At 42.3% G+C, this 24,963-nt stretch overlaps 1 protein-coding gene across 11 annotated transcripts in view; it reads left to right on the top strand.

Annotated features, from left to right (window-relative positions):
- LOC130282706 (solute carrier family 2, facilitated glucose transporter member 11-like) overlaps positions 1 to 24,963 on the top strand; it is a 141,629-nt gene that overhangs the window by 59,341 nt on the left and 57,325 nt on the right. For 8 of the 11 annotated variants that reach the window (XR_008846508.1, XR_008846507.1, XM_056531252.1 and 5 more), the window contains exon 2: positions 23,115 to 23,184. Coding sequence is in view for 9 of the 11 variants with exons in the window: in XM_056531308.1 (XP_056387283.1) it covers positions 23,115 to 23,184 (70 nt within the window). In the remaining 2 variants the exon portion in view is untranslated. Of the gene's footprint in view, positions 1 to 7,925; positions 7,962 to 21,558; positions 21,630 to 23,114; positions 23,185 to 24,963 lie in introns of those variants that run through there. The other 3 variants (XM_056531247.1, XM_056531276.1, XM_056531265.1) reach the window with 3 other exon arrangements.

Below are 24,963 nucleotides of genomic sequence, written 5' to 3'. Positions count from 1 at the left end.
TTGCAACCTGGGAAAAATATGAGACAACAGTCATTTTGTATGCTGTTAAAAATAAATATTGGGGGGGGGAAAAAACGTAAGAATTGTGAGGAAAAACGTGACACAGATACAGACACTATATTATGAACTACACTAACTTTACAGCCCCTGTAGCGTAGTCGAATAAAAAAAATTCCTGGAATACCGCATTTAATAGCATCAGATAAATCTAGTCTGAACTGACACCAAAGGGCTGGATCATTCAAACCAGATACTGTACACCCTTTTTGAAAATCTGCACAATACTCCTCAGCCGTTCTTCACCCCTGCTTAAGATTTATTCACAATTTTAGGGACAAGCCTATCAGGACCGCCCTAAACTAAAGACTGCCTTCAGTCTAAGTTAAAACTTTGCTTTTTACTGAGCATGATTAAAAGCTAACAAAAAGTGCTCTGGTACCTAAAGTGAGAAATTTATACTTTAAAATTGACGGTCACTTATATTGCGTGCACACTAAATAGTGACTATTACTGTCACTTGTTCAATGAGTTAATCAGTGTGTGGTGGTTGTCAGCGCTGCTGCGCCTGACACCACTCACTTCCACACTGGACTACTGTTTGTTATAGTATTTTTAGTGCCGCTATTAGTGCCAACATTAAAAAGCGTATTGCCTCTGCTAACGTTTCGCCTGTGGACTGGGCTTTATCAAAGCGACGAGGTCTGGCGTACAATGCATTCCCCTAGATATTTATATGTTCACTAATCAGTGTAGCGCATATGTCATTTCCCGTGCGCTGTGCATCGTGTCACTTCCGATGCACTGGGATAATCCTATGGGATAATCCCATACCTCGGAGTAACGCCCCCATTTACCTGATGAATAGAGCCTTTTATTACCTGTATGTATTCTTCCGGGTCACCAGGCAGCTGTCATGTTATAGTCACATGACCCGCCAATGACGTAGTCTATCCATACCTGATACTCTCGCGCGTGCACGAGAACTTAAACTCTCAGCTAAGACTGTCAGCCAAGTAAACTCGCGCATGCTTGAGAACTTAAGCTATCAGCTTCTGCTTACTATGCTCGCAACTACACGAGAACTAAGACCATCAAACTCCTCCAGACTGTGCTGGCGCCTGTGCAAGAACTTAAACTTATGCCTTTGACTCCTCTTATTCGCGCATGCGTGCGGACCTGGACCCCATCATGCAACAGGCATGTAATGTATCAAATATTAATACGTGCTATTTACATGCATAATTATCCTCACCTTGTTTAAAGCACTAGCTAGCTCAATAAATAAATACAGGCAAAATACCCAGTTGTTGGATGGTACTTATCTTTATTTATGTCATGCTCATAGATTTCTTATGGAGGTGAGAACATTACAAAGAAAATGTGTCATAGGGAACTATATCAACATGAGATCTTTTAACCATCCTTATATCTCATGTTCATCCCATTGCATGTGTACTAGTCCACTTTTTACGTATTAACTCATCAAGTCCAGCCACTGTACAGTGTGTATAACAGTCCTGTCAACACACTGTTTGGAATATAAGCACTACTGCCAACTGTCTATACTCTCAAATTGTGATCCAAGTTATATATACTCTCAGAGATTAATATTAGCTATTAATATTTTTACTTTTGTCCTAGGTGCAGGCTCCTATAGCACCAGTATGACGACATCTCCATTCAATCAACACGTAAGTAAATCCGTCATTACCAATATCACTAGGGACGTTACTCATTCCACTAATTCTTATATAGTTGGCAAATAATGATAAACTCACCAACTACTAAGGGAAAACAAAGTACTAGCCATACTCACTTATATTGACCCTGATCTTATACAGTATTGGTTATAAGTAATTTCTAATTATTCTAAGAATGCGGAAAAAGAAAATCCCTCATTAAGTCGATTAGGACTCAGTATTTTTAGCCAATAAATCCATCGGGCTTCTTCCTGGAGTAATTTCCGATCTATGTTACCCTTACGTTCGTTAAGTGTCATTTTTCTTAGACCCCAAAATTTGATAGCAAATTTTTGCGTAGTGTGATTAGTTTTCATATGCACAGACAATGGGGTTTATACCTCAGTTCTAATCGTGCTGCTGTGTTTGCTTATACGCTTACGAAACTCTTGTGTTGTCTTGCCCACGTAAAGTTTCATACAGGGGCATTGGGCTATGTAAATGATGTTTCTAGTGCCACAGTTTGATATCCCTGATCTCATATTTCCTGTTGTCCGTGGGATTCGTAAACTCTTTTTTTCTTAGATACATATTGACAGCTGGCACAGTGGCCACAGGGAAAAGAACCAACAGTTGGGACCATCAGCCATGTAGAGGGTCTAGTCCACGTTTGTCGTTGTCAATCTTTGTAATGACTATGGACTAATAAATCCTTTAAATTGGGCCCTCTTCTGTACGTAATACTTGGCTTATCACACAGGCTATCCCTCAGATCTGGATCGGACAGTAAGATGTTCCAGTGGTTCTGTAATATTTTTTGGATCTGTTGAGAATATGCATCATATGTTCCGATGCATCTGATGATATCATCTTTTCGTTCCTTGTCCAGATTGCTCAAAAGAGCTGTCATACTACTAGTCTTCGCACGGTTAAAGGCCCTTGTCATGTGTTGTGCTGGATAGCCTCTTTTTTTAAATCTGTGCATGAGTTTGTTACTCTCTTCCAAAAACTTAGAATCCTCAGAGCAGTTTCTATTTGTCCTCAAAGATTGGCCGATCGGAATGCTTCTTCTCAGGGAAGCTTGATGCCAGCTATCCCATTGAAGAAGGCTATTTGTCGCCATTGGTTTTCTTTATAGACAGGTCTGAATTTTGTTGTCGGGATCTATATATATGGTAATGTCCAAAAAGTTAATGGACCTACCCCCTATCTCAGAGGTGAAGTACATACCCACTGAGTTACAATTCAACTTTGCAACAAACTCTTCAAACAAAACACGAGGCCCATCCCAAAAAATCAAAATATTGTCAATGTACCTTCCCCAAAACGAAATGTGCTGAGTGTACAAACCAAAATCATCACCAAATGCAACGGTGCTCTCCCACCATCCCAAAAAAAGATTAGCATACGTAGGTGCACAGGAAGACCCAATGGGGGTACCCTTCACTTGATGGTAGAAGGTACCGCCAAAGAGAAAATAATTGCGAGTCAAAACAAATGAAAGGAGCTGAATAACAAACGAATTGTGTCTAATGAAGTGCCTGCTCTTAGTGTCCAAAAACGTCTTAGCTGCAATTAAACCAAATTCGTGCTTAATGTTGCTATAAAGACCCTCAACATCCAAACTCCTAATTGAACTGCTCTCTGTGACTTGTAAATCAGAAATTTTAGATACAGTGTCTTTAGTGTCTTTTAAATAAGAAAAAAGGGAAGGTACAAACGGAAAAAGAATTTTGTCAATATACTGGCTGGCTCCTTGTGTGAGATTGTTATTTCCAGACACAATGGGGTGCCCCTTAAGAGGGGACGTCCCCTTGTGAGTCTTGGGAAGCACATAAAACGTAGATATTGTTGGTTTCACATTGAGCATGTATTTCAACTCATTTTCAGAGATCAGACCATCCAGGCGAGCCATCTCCATGATAAACCTGAGTTCTCCCAGGTAAGTCTCTGTGGGGCCCCCAGGTAAAATCTGGTAGGTTTCCCTATCATCTAATATCCAATGGGCCATATTGCAATATTGCTCAGTATCCATAACAACGATATTGCCTCCCTTATCGGAAGGTTTTATCGTTATGGCCTCATTGGCACATAGTTTCTCCAAGGCCTTTTTCTCCATGGGTGTAAGGTTACCATGAATCTTATACCTTCTGGGTTGTATCTTTTGGATATCAGCTGTAATAACCTTTACAAATGTATCAATTTGGGAGTATTGTGGGAAACTAGGTGTCATAATCTATCTAGGTTTAAGATCGGTTAATGGAATAGCAATGTCTGTCTCTACACCTTCACTCTCCTCAAACAATATCTCCAGTGTATGTATGGCCTCCATATCTCTTTGGCACTTGGCTCTATCATTCCTGATATTTTGTGAATGCCACTTGTGTAGTGCCAGTTTCCTGGCAAAAAGGTTTATGTCCTTTACCCAGTCAAACTCATAAAATTTCGGTGTTGGGGTAAAGGACATTCCTCTCTTTAAAAGGGATTCCTCTGCTTCATCCAATGTATAGGATGACAGATTGAAAATCTGCATGTTATCCTCCTCCTGTATATTACTAGCTTCTAAACATGTCGATATTACAATGTTAGATGGTGCTATCTCTGACTCGTCATTCCTAATTGAGGTTAAAGTCCAGTTGGTAGGTTCATAATCCCTTGATTGGTTGTCCCTTGGGCCCCCCCCCCCTAAAAAAAAAGGGGTTGTGATTGTGTGGCATTCAAAGTCATAGTGTACGGTTGTATTTGCTGCGTGCCCAGCATGCATGGTGGTCTTAAAGGCATAGTTGTTTGTGCCGTGTGTGGTTGACCACCTATCTGTGCCGTATGTGGTTGACCACCCATCTGTGGCAAAACTAGAAATCTCTGTGGTTGTATTACACCCATATTGGTTAATGATCCAGAGGGTCCACCATATACCCCAGGAGTACCACATGTTTTACTTTGAGGTATGGTGTTTCTGTTCCCTATTTGTTTCTTTTAGTAGGGATATTTCCTCGCTGGGCCTCTATGCTCAGATCTATTGTATTTACGTTTTAGTCCATGAGTTATTGCTAGAGTCCGAATAATATTCGGTACCTGATGTGTCCGATTCAGATCTAGGGTTCTGCTGTTGAGGTTGATGGGGGTCTATTATTTGTCTTAAAGGTTTGGTTCTTTTTTTTGTAGGTATAAACCCTTCCAGTCGAGAAGTCAGTGTAGTCCCTGATATATTTTTGATGTTTTCGTTCCTTAATCTCACTTTTATAAGTCTCAAGATTTCTCTGTAGTTTCTGTTCTAATGTGGTAAATTCAGAATTAGATGAAAATGCCTGAATCTGTTTAATCTCTGACTCCAATTGGGTTGTGATTTTTATCAGATAGCTTCTCTCGTATTCCAAGAGATAATTCACCAGTCTAAGAGAATTTTCGGTTTGTAGTCTCTCTCAACCACTAATGAAGTTCTCGTCCTCCCTGTGGGTGCTGGGAGTTAAAGGAGACCTCAAACCACGATACACCAACTGTTGTTGTGAGTAGGTATCAAAACTGGAGACCACCCACCACGTCCGGATGTAAGATTTGTATGTCTTATTCAATGTTTTGAACACCTGGTGAATATCTACTTTGTTCAGAGGGATATTGACTACAGAGAATACATGTGAAACTTCCGACTGGAAGGAATCCGCATTCATAGGTTGAGATAAGAAACCAGACATTTGGGCTCTGCCCCAGATTGTGCTTTGAATGTGTTATACTAACTTTCTATTTTTATGTGAAAATCTTTAATAAAAATTACAGTTGAAAACAAAAAAAAGAAACCAGACATTGCTGGATGGAGAGAGTATTAGAGCGAGTATCAAGTCCTCCTCCTATCATAACATAAGAAACCAAAATTCCCCTAGGCATCTTAGGGCAATTAATGTATTCACAATTTTAGGGACAAGCCCCTCAGGACCACCCTAAACTAAAGACTGCCTTCAGTCTAAGTTAAAACTTAGCTTTTAACCATGCTCGGTAAAAAGCAAACAAAAAGTGCTCTGGTACCTAAAGTGAGAAATTATACTTTAAAATTTACGGTCACTTGTATTGCGTGCACACTAAATAGTGACTATTACTTTAACTCAATGAGTTAATCAGTGTGTGGTGGTTGTCAGCGCTGCTGCTTCTGACACCACTCACTTCCACACTGGACTACTGTTTGTTATAGTATTTTTAGTGCCGCTATTAGTGCCAACATTAAAAACGTATTGCCTCTGCTAACGTTTCGCCCGTGGACCGGGCTTTATCAAAGCGACGAGGTCTGGCGTACAATGCATCCCTCTAGATATTTATATGTTCACTAATCAGTGTAGCGCACATGTCATTTTCCGTGCGCTGTGCATCGTGTAACTTCCGAGGCCCTTCTCATGTGTTGTGCTGGATAGCCTCTTTTTAAATCTGTGCATGAGTTTGTTACTCTCTTCCAAAAACTTAGACTCCTCATAGCAATTTCTCTTTGTCCTCAAATATTGGCCGATTGGAATGCTTCTTCTCAGGGAAGCTGGATGCCAGCTATCCCATTGAAGAAGGCTATTTGTCGCCATTGGTTTTCTATATAGACAGGTCTGAATTTTGTTGTCGGGATATATATATATATATATATATATATATATATATATATATATATATGGTAATGTCCAAAAAGAGGCTATCCATTTCAACACATGAGAAGGGCCTTTAACCGTGCGAAGACTAGCAGTAGGACAGCTCTTTTGAGCAATCTGGACAAGGAACGAAAAGATGGTAACCTCATCAGATGCATCGGAACATATGATGCATATTCTCAACAGATCCAAAAAATATTACAGAACCACTGGAACATCATACTGTCAGATCCAGATCTGAGGGATAGCCTGTGTGATAAGCCAAGTATTACGTACAGAAGAAGGCCCAATTTAAAGGATTTATTAGTCCATAGTCATTACAAAGATCGGCAAACGTCGACTAGACCCTCTACATGGCTGATGGTCCCAACTGTTGGTTCTTTTCCCTGTGGCCACTGTGCCAGCTGTCAATATGTATCTAAGAAAAAAGAGTTTACGAATCCCACGGACAACAGGAAATAGGAGATCAGGGATCTCATAAACTGTGGCACTAGAAACATCATTTACATAGCCCAATGCCCCTGTATGAAACTTTACGTGGGCAAGACAACACAAGAGTTTTGTAAGCGTATAAGCAAACACATCAGCACGATTAGAACTGAGGTAGAAACCCTATTGTCTGTGCATATGAGAACTAATCACTAATGGACTTAATGAGGGATTTTCTTTTTCCGCATTCTTAGAATAATTAGAAATTACTTATAACCAATACTGTATAAGATCAGGGTCAATATAAGTGAGTATGGCTAGTACTTTGTTTTCCCTTTAGTAGTTGGTGAGTTTATCATTATTCGCCAACTATATAAGAATTAGTGGAATGAGTAACGTCCCTAGTGATATTGGTAATGACGGATTTACTTGTTGATTGAATGGAGATTTTCGTTATACTGGTGCTATAGGAGCCTGCACCTAGAACAAAATAAAAAATATTAATAGCTAATATTAATCTCTGAGAGTATATATAACTTGGATCACAATTTGAGAGTATAGACAGTTGGCAGTAGTGCTTATATTCCAAACAGTGTGTTGACAGGACTGTTATACACACTGTACAGTGGCTGGACTTGATGAGTTAATACGTAAAAAGTGGACTAGTACACATGCAATGGGATGAACATGAGATAAGGATGGTTAAAAGATCTCATGTTGATATAGTTCCCTATGACACATTTTCTTTGTAATGTTCTCACCTCCATAAGAACTCTATGAACATGACATAAATAAGATAAGTACCATCCAACAACTGGGTATTTTGCCTGTATTTATTTATTGAGCTAGCTAGTGCTTCAAACAAGGTGAGGATAATTATGCATGTAAATAGCACGTATTAATATTCGATACGTGCCTGTTGCATGATGGGGTCCAGGTCTGCATGCATGCGCAAATAAGTGGAGTCAAAGGCATAAGTTTAAGTTCTTGCGCAGGCGCCAGCACAGTCTGGAGGAGTTTGATGGTCTTAGTTCTCGCGTAGTTGCGAGCATAGTAAGCAGAAGCTGATAGCTTAAGTTCTCGCACATGCGCAAGTTTACTTGGCTGACAGTCTTAGCTGAGAGGTTAAGTTCTCGCACACGCGCGAGTATATCAGGTATGGATAGACTACGTTATTGGCGGGTCATGTGACATCACATGACAGCTGCCTGGTGACCCGGAAGAATACATACAGGTAATACAAGGCTCTATTCATCAGGTAAATGGGTGCATTACTCCGAGGGATGGTATTATCCCATAGGATTATCCCAGCGCATCGGAAGTGACACGATGCAAAGCGCACCGGAAATGACATGTGCGCTACACTGATTAGTGAACATATAAATATCTAGGGGAATGCATTGTACGCCAGACCTCGTTGCTTTGATAAAGCCCGGTCCACGGGTGAAACGTTAGCAGAGGCAATACGCTTTTAATGTTGGCACTAATAGCGGCACTAAAAATACTATAACAAACAGTAGTCCAGTGTGGAAGTGAGTGGTGTCAGGCGCAGCAGCGCTGACAACCACCACACACTGATTAACTCATTGAACAAGTGACAGTAATAGTCACTATTTTTAGTGTGCACGCAATACAAGTGACCATAAATTTTAAAGTATAATTTCTCACTTTAGGTACCAGAGCACGTTTTGTTAGCTTTTAATCATGCTCAGTAAAAAGCAAAGTTTTAACTTAGACTGAAGGCAGTCTTTAGTTTAGGGCGGTCCTGAGGTGCTTGTCCCTAAAATTGTGAATAAATTTAATTGCCCTAAGACGCCTAGGGGAATTTTGGTTTCTTTCCCCTGCTTAAGATTAACCAGCTGAGACTCTGCAAAGGCTGCACTAAGGTTCATCATAAAGAAGACCCGTAGGAGAAAATAAAGAATCCACAAAACTTAATTCAGGAGCAGAGGGAGGTAAAAAAGAATACCCATTCCTGGGGATCCCCTTGCAGCAAAGACATGACAATTCCTACTCTCTGATCTTCTGTGCTAGCTGACTGGGGTCTTAGGCGGAAATATAGGCGGAAAAACAACTCTCCCTGAACACCACAAATTTATTTTGGTTACCAGAAAAGCGGTCAGGAAGATTTATTTTCGGTTCACTCGAAACAGCTGGAGGACTGACCACTGCCTGAACATTGGGTGTTTCCTGAGTTTGAACCCTTTCGGCAAGAGACTGAACTAAATGGGTTAAACCCTGCATTTTTGCTCTACTAGAGCCATCATTGCTTCCATCGTAGGAAATGCAAGTATTTGGGCCTGCAAAAATGTCACGTATGGGTAGGGAAGAGGGAAGCCCTAAACTCACACTTGCCCTGCTTACTTGCGTACCCGCCCTAGGCGACGGGTCCACAACCACGGTGACAGTCCCTTCCTCAATACCTCAACAAAGTAAACTGTAATACAGGCAGCAGTCGGGACACTGTATGGAAACACACACACTAAAAGAAAAAATAACTAAACTAAATAACTAAAGTCAGAGAGTGGAGCCAATAGGTCAAATATGCCAGAAATTCAAGATACAATACAAACGCTAGCTAGGAGTAGGAGCTCTTTCACAGGCAAGACATGAGAGCAGACTGCCAGCTTCTATAGGCCCAGACCAGGTGCTCTCATCAAGGTCAGCTGACGTGTCCAAGTAGCTGGGTGTAGCCCAAACTAAAACAAAACAGAGAGACCTGTTGGAACCGTTTAACCCCACGGGTTCTGACACCCAGGCTTGTTAACCTGTCTTGGTACTGTAATCCTTCCATACCACCAATTATCTTTGTCGTCTTCCTCTGCACCCTCTCCAGTTCAGCCATGTCCTTCTTATATATAGGACCCCAAAATTGGACACAATACTCCATGTGCGGTCTGACTAATGATTTATACAGAGGCAAAACTATGTCCTTATCATGTACCTCTATGCCTCTCTTGATACATCCCATTACTTTTTCTCAGCCTTGGTAGCAGCTGCCTGGCACTGATCACTAAAGTAGAGTTTACTGTCCATCAGTACCCTTTTCAGTAGTAGTTTTACTTAATTATTAAGCACATAATTGTACGTTTTGTGGGGGGCATTCATCATTGTAGGTGTAAGTGAAGCATTATTCTAAACCTTTACATTTTGTGCAGGTACACATTTTCAGAAATTTTACTCTTCACATACACCAAAAAGCTAAGCTAAGTCTGGACTGGTGTAGTTTTGCGCCTTTTTGCAAGTTCATAAAACCTGTCCATATCATGTGTATTGCCAAAATCAGTGGATTACAACTGAAAATCAGCAGAGATGTGTAAACCAAAAGGCGCAAAAAAGGACACGTGCTATACATAGCACTAGCTTAACTCCACACCACCTCCTGTGTTCCATCTAGATCTCTCCGTTAAGTGAATGTGAAACCCTTCTTAAAGACACATTTTAGGGAGTAAGAAAGCAAAAATACAACACAAATATAGAAAGATAACCGCACATCCACCATTTGCATTTTGATCTACTTGCTTCTCAGCATATTTAAAAGTAAGGAGGAAACCCTTATGCAGTCTCCTGCTAATTAAAAACGCCTGGGCCGAATGGGTGGAGTGGAGTGCTGGCCATGGAAGAAGGGAGAGACTACAAATGTACAACACAAATTTTCCAATTGTAGTCTCTCCCCTCTTTCATAGCCAGCACTCTGCTCCACCCATTCGGCCCAGGCGTTTTTAATTAGCAGGAGACTGCATAAGGGTTTCCTCCTAGCATTCTCAAAGCCCTCTGGCAGGGGGCTCATGGTAGGTATTCAAATTGGTGTGGTTGCACTGCGGCAGTCATTGTTACTGTGTTGCTTTGTCTGTGGGGTTGTGTGGCCAGGGGCTTGGTCGGGCAGCAGTGGAGCTGCCTGGCCACTGGGTCGCTCCCCCTGCGGGCATGGTGTTGCGGTGGTGGTGGCCGCCGCTACGTCAATGTTTGGTTAGGGACCCACTCTAAATAGGTGGCCTTGGTCTTGGTGAGTGGGCTTGTACTTTTTGCTCAAAATGTATACTAACAACCTGTTAGTGTTTTGAATTTATGCGGAGAAGCAAGTACATCAAAATACAAATTGTGGATGTGCGTCTGTTTCTTTTTCTCTTTTGTGTTTTACAAGAAAGCAAAAATGTTTACGAAAATAGAGATTTTCTTGTTTCTGCTTTCAGGTAAACACAAGCTGTGTGAAAATTTGATGTCTATTTAACCCCTTGAAAGGGGTGGTGCGCTGCCCTGCCTTTCGGAGCTCCGCTCGCAGCGTCCGGCAGTTCATTACTCCGAATGCTGTGTGCGGGCTTCCGTGTTCACGGCCGCCCCCTCGTGATGTCACGCCTGCCCCCTAAACCAAAGTCTAAGGGAAGGGGGCATGACAGCCCCATACATGGTAAAGTAAAAAAGTTATAGGGGTCAGAAATTGACAATTTTAAATATATAAATTTTCCTGCTTGTAGTTTATTTTTTTTATTTTTTCCAGAAGTACGACAAAATCAAACCTATATAAGTAGGCTATCATTTTTAATCGTATGGACCTACAGAATAAAGAAAAGGTGTCATTTTTACAGAAAAATGTACTGCTTAGAAACAGAAGCCCTCAAGTTACAAAATGGCGTTCTTTCTTCAATTTCGTTGCACGATGATTTGTTTTTTCCGTTTCGCCCTAGATTTTTGGGTAAAATGATGTCACTGCAAAGTAAAATTGGTGGCGCAAAAAATAAGCCATCATATGGATTTTTAGGTGAAAAATTTAAAGGGTTCTGATTTTTAAAAGGTGAGGAGGAAAAAACGAAAGTGGAAAAACCCAGGGTCCTTAAGGGGTTAATATAGCCATGTCTATGAGCCAGAGCTGTAGCTAGCTCCTTTTGCGCTCGAGGTGAGAACAGAAAATTTCAGGGATCAGGGCAAGAACACCACACATCCCAGAAGCCCACCCTCACCTTGAACTCCATTCTGTGCTGCGGTGTGTACTCCAAGGTCCAGGGAGAGCAAAGGAGCTTGGCCAGACACTCCCTCAGTCCCCGGTTGTTGGGCTGGACAGGGGGCACCCGAAGGCTTTGCTCTTTTTGCACTGCTCCAGCCCCAGGAAATCGGCACTACAGCACAGCGTTCCTGTGGTTCTTGAGGCTGGACAGGCCAGGCAGGTGGTTTGGGCTCAGGCAGGACAGCAGGTGTAGGGGCGGGCAGTTGGGCAGTCGGGTAGTGATGGCATCCTTCTTCTGCTCACTGCTTGGGTGGGACAGGTCCCCTGAGTCCTCAGGAAGTGTCTCGCTAACTCGTTCCACCAGAGCAGCTTCTTCCCCAGGGAGACCCTTTTCACTCTCCCTGCTTCTGTGCAAGTGAGTGCAGCGGCAAGGGCCAGTCCAGCCCTGGCCGCTGTGCCCCCTTGCAGAAGCGCCCCTGAGGCGATCGCCTTGTTTGCCTCATGGGAGCTACAGCCCTGCCATGAGCACTTTATCATGACACATGCAGAGGAAAAGTTGACCAGTTGTCCATAGCAACCAATCAGATCGCCTCTTTTATTGTAAAAAATGCCAATGAAAAATTAAATACCGTATATACTCGAGTATAAGCCGACCCGAGTATAAGCCGAGACCCCTAATTTCAACCCAAAATCCCAGGAAAAGTTATTGACTCGAGTATAAGCCTAGGGTGGGAAATACCTCATCCCCCCCCTGTCATCATCCAGACCCGTCATTAACATCCTCATCATCATCCCCTTGTCATCATCCCACACATCCCCCCTTCATCATCCCCTTATCATCCCACACATCCCCCTTCATCATCCCCTTGTCATCATCCCACACATCCCCCCTTCATCATCCCCTTATCATCCCGCACATCCCCCCTTCATCATCCCCTTATCATCCCGCACATCCCCCCTTCATCATCCCCTTATCATCCCACACATCCCCCCTTCATCATCCCCTTATCATCCCGCACATCCCCCCTTCATCATCCCCTTGTAATCATCCCCCCCCCCTTCATCATCCCCACCCCCCTTCATCATCCCCACACCCCCCCCTTCATCATCCTCTTCTCATCATTCGCCCTCAGTGGTCTTCAACCTGCGGACCTCCAGAGGTTTCAAAACTACAACTCCCAGCAAGCCCGGGCAGCCATCGGCTGTCCGGGCTTGCTGGGAGTTGTAGTTTTGAAACCTCCGGAGGTCCGCAGGTTGAAGACCACTGCGGCCTTCAACATCATCCAGCCCCCTCTCACCCCCTTTAGTTCTGAGTACTCACCTCCGCTCGGCGCTGGTCCGGTCCTGCAGGGCTGTCCGGTGAGGAGGTGGTCCGGTGAGGAGGTGGTCCGGGCTGCTATCTTCACCGGGGGCGCCTCTTCTCCGCGCTTCCGGCCCGGAATAGATGCGTTGCCTTGACAATGACGCAAATGACGCACCTCTGCGTCGTTGTCACGGCAACGTGACTATTCTGAGGCCGGGCCCGAAGCGCTTAGAAGAGGCCTCCCCGGTGAAGATAGCAGCCCGGAACCACTATCCCACCGGACCACCTCCTCACCGGACAGTCCTGCAGGACCGGACCAGCGCCGAGCGGAGGTGAGTACTCAGAACTAAAGGGGGTGAGAGGGGGCTGGATGATGTTGAAGGCCGCAGTGGTCTTCAACCTGCGGACCTCCGGAGGTTTCAAAACTACAACTCCCAGCAAGCCCGGACAGCCGATGGCTGCCCGGGCTTGCTGGGAGTTGTAGTTTTGAAACCTCTGGAGGTCCGCAGGTTGAAGACCACTGCGGGTGGGGGAGTTCACTCGAGTATAAGCCGAGGGGGGTGTTTTCAGCACGAAAAATCGTGCTGAAAAACTCGGCTTATACTCGAGTATATACGGTATGTAATCTGATTGGTTTATATGGGCAACTACACCACTCTTCCTCTGCACAGGTTTTGATAAATCTCCCCCTCAGTTTACTGACACTCATCATGGCATTTTTTTTTGTGACTAGAATGCAGCACTATCTATCACTCAGCAGTCTCTGGCACTGGCCATTATCGGGGGGGGGGGGGGGGGGGGGTCACATCTTAAGGAACTAGATATGGGTTTGTTTTCTGGCTGTACTGTAAGGGAGGACTCTGGCTGACATTATACAAGATAGCACTCTCTGAATGCATTTTATCTGTAAATCATCCTACTTTTCCTGCAAGCATAATGAATGTGATGTGGTCACTTCTTTCCAGCATTGTAAATATGAAGTGTGGTAGCGGGGTTTGATAAGGGCAGATGGCATTAACCCCTTGTATTTGTGACGCCAGGGCGTGGTTTAGCCTAAAACCACCCAAAGGTATAGTACTGGATCCTGGGCTAGGCACAGGGCAATAAAGACTTCGACGCCAAGTTACGGACAACGGTAGCTTTACTGAGTGCAGACAGTTGGTAAAGTCTACAAAGTTCAGCCAGAGCCCAAGGAGGTGACCAGTGACGCAGAGACCTTAAGGGCTTGCTGGGACTTGTAGTAGGACTGGACAATTGAATGCAGACCACGTTGACTTGACAGATGACAGGGACTTGCTTGACTTGATTCATAAAACTGTGACTTTACATAGTAACATAGTTCATAAGGATGAAAAAAGACCAGAGTCCATCAAGTTCAACCTATGTCCCTAATGAGTCCCTACTGAGTTGATCCAGAGAAAGGCAAAAAAAAACTCCATATTAGAGGTAAAAATTCCTTCCCGACTCCAAATATGGCATCGGAATAAATCCCTGGATCAACGTTCTGTCCCTATAAATCTAGTATACATAACCAGCAATGTTGTTATTACTCTCCAAAAATGCATCCAGACCCCTCTTGAACTCTTTGCCAGAGGAAGTGGTCATGGCCAACTCTGTAAGAGTTCCATAGTCTCACTGCTCTTACAGTAAAGAACCCCCATCTGTGTTGGTGTAGAAACCTTCCTTCCTCAGGACGTAGAGGATGACCCCTTGTTATGGATACAGTCCTGGGTATAAATAGATAATGGGAGAGATCTCTGTACTGTCCCCTGATATATTTATACATAGTTATTAGGTTGCCCCTAAGCCTTCTTTTTTCTAAACTAAATAACCCCAATTCTGAAAATCTTTCTGGGTACTGTAGTCCTCCCATTCCTCATATTACTCTGGTTGCCCGTCTTTGAACCCTCTCCAGCTCCATTATATCTTTCTTATACACTGGTGCCCAGTACTGTACACAATATTCTATGTGTGGTCTTACTAGTGGATTTGTACAGTGGTAGAATTATTTCCTTGTCGTGGGCATTGATGCACCCCATGATTTTATTTGCCTTGGCAGCAGCTGCCAGACACTGGTCACTACAGCTAAATTTACTGTTGCCGAAGACTCCCAAGTCCTTTTTTCCACATCAGTTGTTCCAAGTGTGCTCCCATTTAATACATAATCCCAGCCCAGATTTTTCCTCCCCATATGCATAACCTTACATTTATCAGTGTTGAACCTCATCTGCCACATCCCAGCCAAAACCTCCTACCTATCCAGATCCATTTGTAACAGTGCACTGTCCTCTATTGTGTTGACCGCTCTACAGAATTTAGTATCATCTGCAAAGATTGCTACTTTACTATTCAACCCCTCTACAAGGTCATTAATTAATATATTAAATAGAACAGGACCCAAGACTGACCCCTGTGGTACACCACTAGTAAGTCACCCAATCAGAATAATTACCATTAATAACCACCCTCTGTTTCCTATCACTGAGCCAGTTACACACCGACTTACACACATTTTCCCCCAGCCCAATCCTTCTCATTTTATGCACAAATCTTTTATGTGGCACCATATCAAATGCTTTGGAAAAATCCAGATATATGACATCCAGCGATTTCCCCCTGGTCCAGTCTGGAGCTCAATTCCTCATAAAAGCTGATCAGGTTAGTTTTACCGATCCCTCAAAAAAGCCATGCTGATATGGGGTCATACAATTATTTTTATTAAGATACTCCAAAATAGTATCCCTTGGGAAACCCTCAAACTATTTTACATACAACGGAGGTTAAACTAACAGGTCTATAATTCCCAGGGTCATCTTTTGACCCCTTTTTAAATATTGGCACCACATTTGCCATGCGCCAGTCCTGGTGAACAGTCCCTGTCACTATAGAGTCCCTGAATATTAAAATAGGGGTCTGTATATTACATTACTTAATTCCTTTAGAACACGGGGGTGAATGCCATCTGGACCTGGTGATTTGTCTATTTAGATTTTTATGTAGGCGGCACTGTACTTATTCCTGGGTAAGGCTGGATTCACACCACGTTTTGTTAAATACGGCTCCCGTATACAGTTGGGAGGAGGGGGCGGGGCTTAATCGCGGCGCCCGCACTCAGCCGTATTCGGGAACCGTATTTAATTTATATCTATTAGCCGACCGGAGTGAACCGCAGCCTCCGGTCGGCTGCTTTTTCGGCCGTATGCGGTTTCCCGACCGCAGGCAAAAACGTGGTCGACCACGTTTTTGCCTGCGGTCGGGAAACCGCATACGGCCGAAAAAGCAGCCGACCGGAGGCTGCGGTTCACTCCGGTCGGCTCATAGACATACATTTAAATACGGTTCCCGAATACGGCTGAGTGCGGGCGCCGCGATTAAGCCCCGCCCCCCCCTCCTCCCAACCGTATACGGGAGCCATATTTAACAAAACGTGGTGTGAACCCAGCCTTAGACAGGTGACCTGTACTGTAGAATTTACCTTATATTGCTGTATTTCACCTGGCATTTCATTTTCCTCGGTGAATGCAGTGGAGAAGAATTTGTTTAATATATTTGCTTTTTCCTGATCCCCGTTTATAATTTCTTCCTCATCATTTTTTAAAGGGCCTACACTTTTATTTTTGACCTTTTTGCTATTTCTATAGTTAAAGAACATTTTGGGGTTAGTTTTACTCTCTTTGACAATTAGTCTTTCTGTCTCTATTTTTGCGGCTTTTATTTATTTCACATATTTTCCATTTTTCTCTCTAGCTTTTTTATGCTTCTTCACTACCATCCTGTTTTAGTGGTTTAAATGCTTTATTTTTGTCATTTATTGCCCCCTTAACATTTTTATTAATCCATATTGGTTTTCTTTTATTCCCAAAGTGTCTTTAGTGTAAGTATACTTGTTTTTGAGGACATTATCCCATTTTATATTAAGGGCTTCTCAGAATGTTTTTATTTTTATCTCCATATATTTCTACCCATAATGACTCCACATTATCATTCCCCTCCTGTATATCGTGCAGTGCGGTATTCAGACTGGATTTTACATAAAGACAAACTCCTCCCCCTTTCCGTTTTGTCCGATCATTCCTGAATAGACTATAACCCTGTATGTTGACCGCCCAGTCACAGGTATCGTCCAACCAAGTCTCTGTTATACCCACTATGTTATCATTTTCCTCAGACATTATCAACTCCAGTTCATCAGTTTTATTGGACAGACTTCTGGCATTAGTCAACATGCAATTCAATGGTGCATATTTTTTTTCCCCTATGAAGCCTATCCCTATTAACTTTTCTAACCCCTCCCTCTGCTCCACCCCCTAAGTCCCACCTCTCTGGATAAGGACAATCCACCTACCTCTTACTTTGTCATTGGTGCCAATATGTACTATGACCTCTCCAGCCCCACCCAGCAATCTGTCAACCCGATCCGCCATGTGCCTAACTCGAGCGCCAGGTAGACCACACACTGTTCGGCGATCCTGGTCTTTGTGAAAGATCGCCCTGTCTGTCCCTGTAATAATTGAGTCCCCCCACTACTAGTACTTGTCTGGCCTGCCCTGCACTCCTCCTTCCCTCCTTACTGGAGCAGACACCCCCTGGCGGTCAGAGTCCTGCTGCAGTACTGCTAGCTCTGAAATGGCATCTCCTTCATCTGTCAACAGGGCAAACTTGTTGGGGTGTGCCAGATCAGGACTAGCCTTCCTGACACTTTTCCCTCTACCCTGTTTTCTAACGGTAACCAAGCTAGCTGCTTGACTGTTCTGCACCTCTGTCCCACTATTCTCCCCCACCTCTACCCCAGAGAGTGCTTGCTCAGTGAGCAGGAGACTCCTCTCCAAGTTGTCAATGCGTCTGTGTTGCCAGATGCTCATCTAGATCCAGGATCTGGGCTTCCAAATGAACAACTTGCACACATCTTGCACAACACTATGCACCCTCAAACTGCTGTTCAAGGATTACATACATCGCGCAAGATGTACACCGGGCTGCATTTTCCAACATGGAGGCCATCTAGTTATGGGGATTTCACAAAGTAACACTCACAGCTATCTCAAACTCCTGCTTTCAAACTCCTGTTTTACAACTCTCTTTCAACTGCCTCTCTTTTAAAGCAACACTCAGACAGAGCAAGCTCAAAACTGAGTCCCAAACTAAAATTTAAGCACCTGTGACCAATCTACCCCTCCACCTTAAGGCTGAGTAGAGAAAAAAAAAAAGTGAAAAAGCTTTTAAAAGTCTATCAGTGATCCCTCTACTTTAGCTTACTTGAAATGATGGTGACTAGTGTTGCTCGCGAATATTCACAATTCGAATTTTATTCGCGAATATCGCATATTCGCGAATTCGCGAATATTCGCGAATATAGCGCTATATATTCGTAATTACGAATATTCTTTTTTTTTTTTTTTTTTTTTTTCCACAGTACACATCACAGTGATCACCCCTCTCTGCTTCCAGCTTATGTGGTGTAAGAAGGCTCTAATACTACTGTGTGAGACCGGTGTGCGAATTTTCGCATATGCGAAAATATGCGTATGCTAATTTTCGCTTATGCTAATTTTTGTATATACAAATTTTCACATATGTTAATTTTCGCATATGCGAATATTCGCATGTGCGAAAATAAAACGAGAATATTACGAATATGCGAATATTCGCGAATATGACGAATATTCGTCCATATATTCATTAAAATGCTGCTATTCCTGGGATGCCGTCATATAACAGTGGTATTGCTGGGCACTGTGGTCAGCCTCTCATCTAGTCAGTGCTGCCCACTTGCTGCCTTTTTACAGCATTGTTTACAGTACCATGGTCCTCTGCAGTATTGGAGCTGTTGTTCTTCCCTTCCTCAGAACGAGCAGGTGTCTCTGGTCTTCTGCTTTCCCTCAGGAGGTGCTTCGCTCCCATACATACAGGCAGCCATCTTGCGTGTTCAGTGTAACTCAACTTTCCTCCATCATTCAGCACAGGAAAACAGAATTTTAGAAATTTTTACAGATTTATTAAAAAAGAAAAACTAAAATAGTATGTAAAAATTTTGGTAAACTTGGGGAATAAAGCCTTGTGGGGATGTAGGGTAGTTGGGGTGTTGCTGTTCAGTATTATAAAGGGCACTGTTAACCCTTGTCCCTCGTGATGCCAGGGTGAGGGTTAAAACTCTGTAGTGATGCTGGGCCTATCGCCACCCTTCCCAAGTGTGAAATAAATAGATTGTCCACAGCAGTGCTGAACTTAAAACTTGCGGAATCTTTACTGAAGATTTTCTGTATTTGCAATAACGATAACAGTCCAGATAACAGAGTCTATTTAAACAGCACAGCAGTGATTGACAGATCCTTAGGACCGTAAAGTTCTCTTTTGCTTTAGAGGGATGTATTTGCATAGATCTGCCGGATTTAGGGGTTTGATTAGGTCCAGAGATCTTGCGGAGATAGCGGGGAATTGTATGAACTATCTGTCTCTAGCGCAGGCTTAGGCTGCAAGGCTTAGGCCTAGTAATTGTCTTGTAAGCTGCGGAGGTCCTACCTTGTCCAGAGTCTGCAACCCAAGAGAGCGATCAAGATGGCGCAGCTCCCTTATATGGGCAGGGGCTGGCCGTTTTGGATTGGTCCAATCAACTGTCACTCACCGTTACAATGGATTGTGGGTGATCATATGTCCAAAACCACCAAAGGTCCTTTAGCAAAAACCATAGAGTTCTGCAACTCGGTCACATGACCCGCAGGTCCTGCGACGCAAACAAGGTAAGAATATTAAATATACATCTTTACACTTATATTTACATTAATTATAGCTAATTGAGGGGTGAAGAGGGGTTAACTAAGGAAGAGGACCCCCACTGTTCCTAGGAACTCTGACTTTGGGGACCTCACCACAAGGTAACGTATGTAATACGGTACCGGGACACCACAAAATATTGATATAAGTATTCAGAACCTTTTATTTAGTAGGTGAAGCAGTGATTACAGCCTCCAGTCCTCTTTCAAATGATGCCACACAGTTTGTAAATCTGGATTTGGGGAGTTTCTACTATTCCTCTCTGCAGGTTGGATGGGGACCATCTGTGGAAGATGTTTTCAGGTCTCTCCAGAGCTGAACCACTCAAGAGCATTCATAGAGTTGTCTCTAAGTCACTCCTGTGTTGTCTTTGCTCTGTGCTTAGGGTCATTGTCTTATTGGAAGGAAAACCTCCCCCCCCCCCCCCAGCACCAGGTTTCTATTAAAAATATCTCTCGTCAGTGTTGAGGGAAAGCTGAATGGAGCAGTTAACGTAACCCCAGCTGCTCAAAAACACCCCCACAGCATGATGCTGCCACCACCATGCTTTGCTCTAGGGATGGGCAGGGAATAAGCAGTGCCTTATTTTCTCCAGACATGATACTTAGAATCCTTTTAGATCCTTTTTGCAAACTTCAGACCATCATGTGTCCTTTACTAATGAGAGATTTTTGCAGTCTACTCTCCCATAAAGCCAAAATTGGTGGAGGAGCTACTGTCATAGGAGAGCACAAGAAAAACTATATTTAGATTAAATGGACATGTCTTCTTTTTGAGTGTTAGGCCACATTTACAACATGTTTTATTTGGCCTATATCTCTTCAACCTGTCAAAAAGGGATGCCATCGTACAGCCTAGTGTGCCTATTACTTTTAATAGGCCAAAAGAACTATAACAGTGATTTTTTTTTTTTTTTTTTTTTTGGGGCCATTTTCCAAAAATATCCCATTTCTGTGCAGGACTGAAACACTTGGTCTACCATTAAAGTCAATGGGCCCAATGCGCACATCAGCATCCCTCTGTGATACATTGCCAACATTTAGCTTAATGTATGCCCTAAAACATGATGTGAACGGCGTCTTAGCCAAGCAATAATAATATAACAATGTATTAACAAGGGTTTAATATCTAATAGCACAAAGATATATTGTACTGTTAACTAAGTTCTGAAAGCTTATATTGAGAACAATCAACTATTCTGTTGCCTGATTTTTCATTTACTAGTTACAACAGAATTGTGTAATACTGAGAGCTTCAGTGCAATGTAAATTTGGTTGTCGTATTGCACTTAGTGCAGCAACACAGGGATAACAAACAAATGTTTGTTCAGTGTTGAAATAGTAAAATGATGTGGTATATAAACCTCCTAAAAGAATATTTTGTCATATTGAAATGCCTAGAATAAAGTTGTAGATATAAATGTGGAAGCCCCTGAAGCTGTTTATAGGGCCCATGGTTGGAGTCTAGGAACCTTTTTCTAACAAGGTGAAAGAATTGTATACAGGGCTCCACAACGTAAGAAGACAAAGGAAGCACCAAAGGTAATATACTTCCATGGGTGGGCAAATAAAAGAAGAAAGCCTCATTCCAACTGCAGTATGTGGGTTGGGTTAGTTTTACTTTACAAGTAGTTCAAGGCAAATAAAACAGCATGTGCTGAACTGATCATGTAAAGAGGCATTGTAGACTGTTTGGAAAGCTAATTTATACATTTTCACTTTTTACTGTGTTGCATTTCATGGATGTTCTTTTAGGTTATGTTATCAGGGCTCCACTACTGTCTTGGATATCATTTCAATTATATTTGTATCCTAGCTGCTGACTACTAATACTGCTCCTATACATTGATTTATTAGTGACACAGGAGTTGTCAGGGTTCTGTGTTGGTGAGTATTGTATACACTATTTCTAATACCCTCTGTGTATTTTATACTTTCTTTTAATATAAAAAATATTACATTTATTCAATAATTAGAAGTATTAAAACAATTAAGTCCTCATGTTGGGCCTTATTCACGTCATATATTGAAAGTGTGTCACCTGTACACATCGGTAAAACAGTAATCTAATGTTTACTACAGTGTACCATTGGCGCTCCTATATACTTTAATAAGACCAAACATGGTCCGCCAGGGGGTTAATTTTTTTGTCACCTGTACATATACCTTTTTGTTTGTAAAACTCAACAGCATACTCTAATAGCCTTTGTTTGGTCTACCAAAGTCTATGGCCACACATGGATATTCCACACTGCATGCTGAAATACCCTTTTCTGGTATTTCAAAATACAAAACGTAAATCTTGTGACAAAAAAAGTATAAAGCGGGGGGGGCACACCTGATATAAAACTTAACTTTTAATAAATGCAAATAAACATGTATAAACACCCCCACAGACCTCAATGTTGCCAAATGTGGCCGGTAACTAGCCAAACTGCAAACAAAACAGGGATACACCGGGAATAATAGAAATCACAGTAGCACAAAAGGTGTTAAACTATAAGTAAACCAGTGCTCGGGTAGGAAAGGGTCGGTCCTTACCTATGGGGGTGTGCTACATCACAAGTTGTCCCTGGTGTGCATCCCAGAATAAGAGAAAATAATGTCCCCGGAAATCCCAACATGTAAAGGGGTGCGGGCTAAACCCTACTTGCACAGGGAACCAGCAGAGGACCCGTTCTAATAAGAATGACCCCTGCCCCGATCTACCCTTGGAAAGAACACACTAGAACACCCTAAAGTGTGATGTACCCTTACAAGTTTCAGGTTGCATGGGCAACATTCATCGGGGGGATAAAAAATAAGTTATAGGATATGATTAACACATTAGGGCTGGAATTATCATAATGTAGCATATCCAGACCCCTAAACATAGCATATGGCTAGCAGCAAAACATGTAATCTGCTGGATTTTCTTATTCTGGGATGCGCACCAGGGGCAACTTGTGACGTGATGTCGCACCCTCAATAGATAAGGACCGACTCTTTTCTACCCGAGCACTGGTTTACTTTTTGTGCTACTTTGATATCTATTATTCCCGGCGTATCAATGTTTTTTTGCAGTTTGGATAGTTAATGGACACTATTGGCCACATTGATGTGGGGTGTTTTTACATGTTTCTTATTTGCATTTATTAAAAGTTAAGCTTTAAATCAGGTGTCCCTCCCCCACCCCCTTATTTCAAAATGTACCAGCGTCATAGAACAAAAATGTGATATACAGTACATGAGTCAGCTTGACTAAACAAAATTACAACTCTTGTCACAAATCTTAATCCGAAATATCTAATCCAATGTTCTCTGTAACCCAGTATATGTGATAAATTAACTTCATTCTAGTTCTTAACATGTACCATTTGTTGAAACCTGCAGGGCTAAGAGACGAGACAAAGAAGAAAGTTCCAGCAAACTTTCCAAAATGTCATTTTGGCTGAAGGAACTGGTGAGTATTCATTTTTATATGACGTATAATTTTCCCAAGGAATACCGATTCTTTAAAACCCCTATAAATGTGCTATATACACATACATAAAAGCCATTTAGGCAGTAATATCAGGTCACTCCACAGGATATAGATTCATTTAATCCTATCTGTTCTCAGTCAGAGGAATGAGAGGCACAGGGTTCTGAAGCTTGGGATGAATGACGGTCAGGAAGAAGAGGCAACAGAGAGAATAGCTCAATGTGTGTGGTCATGGCTAAGGATGGTGGCTGACAAGTTTTTTGTTTTAGCTAACAATTATTTAGTCTAAATGACTGCACATTTTTACTATGCGCAGTGTATATTATGCTTATACAAGATATAATGCTGCACTGTATATATGGCAACTTTTGAGAAGGGACAATAGGGAGACTCCAAAGGGAGGAACAGAAGCAACAATTTCTTTGGTTGTTATGCCCTGTCCATTTTTATAGGCCATGGTCCCAAAACATTTCACTTTAGTCATAACTGAAAAATATGCCCCCTACAGCACACTCCAAAATTAATACAGTCTACAAACCGGCTCCCCTAAACATATCAGTCCACCTAAACAAACAGAGATCCACTAATACAGATTCTATCAGGCTTCTTACTTTAACTGAGAACATAGAAACATAAAAGGTGTCTGCTGTTAACAACCATTTGGCCGATGTAGTCTGCCCAATATTATGAATACTATGAATAGTCCCTGGCCCTATCTTATATGAAGGATAGCCTTATGCCTATTCCTATCTTATATGAAGGATAGCCTTATGCCTATCCCAATCTTATATGAAGGATAGCCGTATGCCTATCCCAATCTTATATGAAGGATAGCCGTATGCCTATCCCAATCTTATATGAAGGATAGCCGTATGCCTATCCCAATCTTATATGAAGGATAGCCTTATGCCTATCCCAATCTTATATGAAGGATAGCCTTATGCTTCCCTATCTTATATAAAGGATAGCCTTATGCCTATCCCTATCTTATATGAAGGATAGCCTTATGCCTATCCCTATCTAATATGAAGGATAGCCTTATGCCTATCCCTATCTTATATGAAGGATAGCCTTATGCCTATCCCAATCTTATATGAAGGATAGTCTTATGCCTATCCCAATCTTATATGAAGGATAGTCTTATGCCTATCCCAATCTTATATGAAGGATAGTCTTATGCCTATCCCAATCTTATATGAAGGATAGTCTTATGCCTATCCCAATCTTATATGAAGGATAGTCTTATGCCTATCCCAATCTTATATGAAGGATAGTCTTATGCCTATCCCAATCTTATATGAAGGATAGTCTTATGCCTATCCCAATCTTATATGAAGGATAGTCTTATGCCTATCCCAATCTTATATGAAGGATAGTCTTATGCCTATCCCAATCTTATATGAAGGATAGTCTTATGCCTATCCCAATCTTATATGAAGGATAGTCTTATGCCTATCCCAATCTTATATGAAGGATAGTCTTATGCCTATCCCAATCTTATATGAAGGATAGTCTTATGCCTATCCCAATCTTATATGAAGGATAGTCTTATGCCTATCCCAATCTTATATGAAGGATAGTCTTATGCCTATCCCTATCTTATATGAAGGATAGTCTTATGCCTATCCCTATCTTATATGAAGGATAGCCTTATGCCTATCCCTATCTTATATGAAGGATAGCCTTATGCCTATCCCATGCATGCTTAAACTCCTTCACTGTATTTGCAGTGACCACTTCTGCAGGAAGGCTATTCCA

The sequence above is a fragment of the Hyla sarda genome, chromosome 1 (genome assembly GCF_029499605.1).
Source record: "Hyla sarda isolate aHylSar1 chromosome 1, aHylSar1.hap1, whole genome shotgun sequence".
In the NCBI taxonomy this organism is placed as follows: Eukaryota; Metazoa; Chordata; class Amphibia; order Anura; family Hylidae; genus Hyla; species Hyla sarda.
The sequence above is the reverse complement of the archived record's forward strand: the minus strand, read 5'-3'. Positions and strand labels throughout refer to the sequence as shown.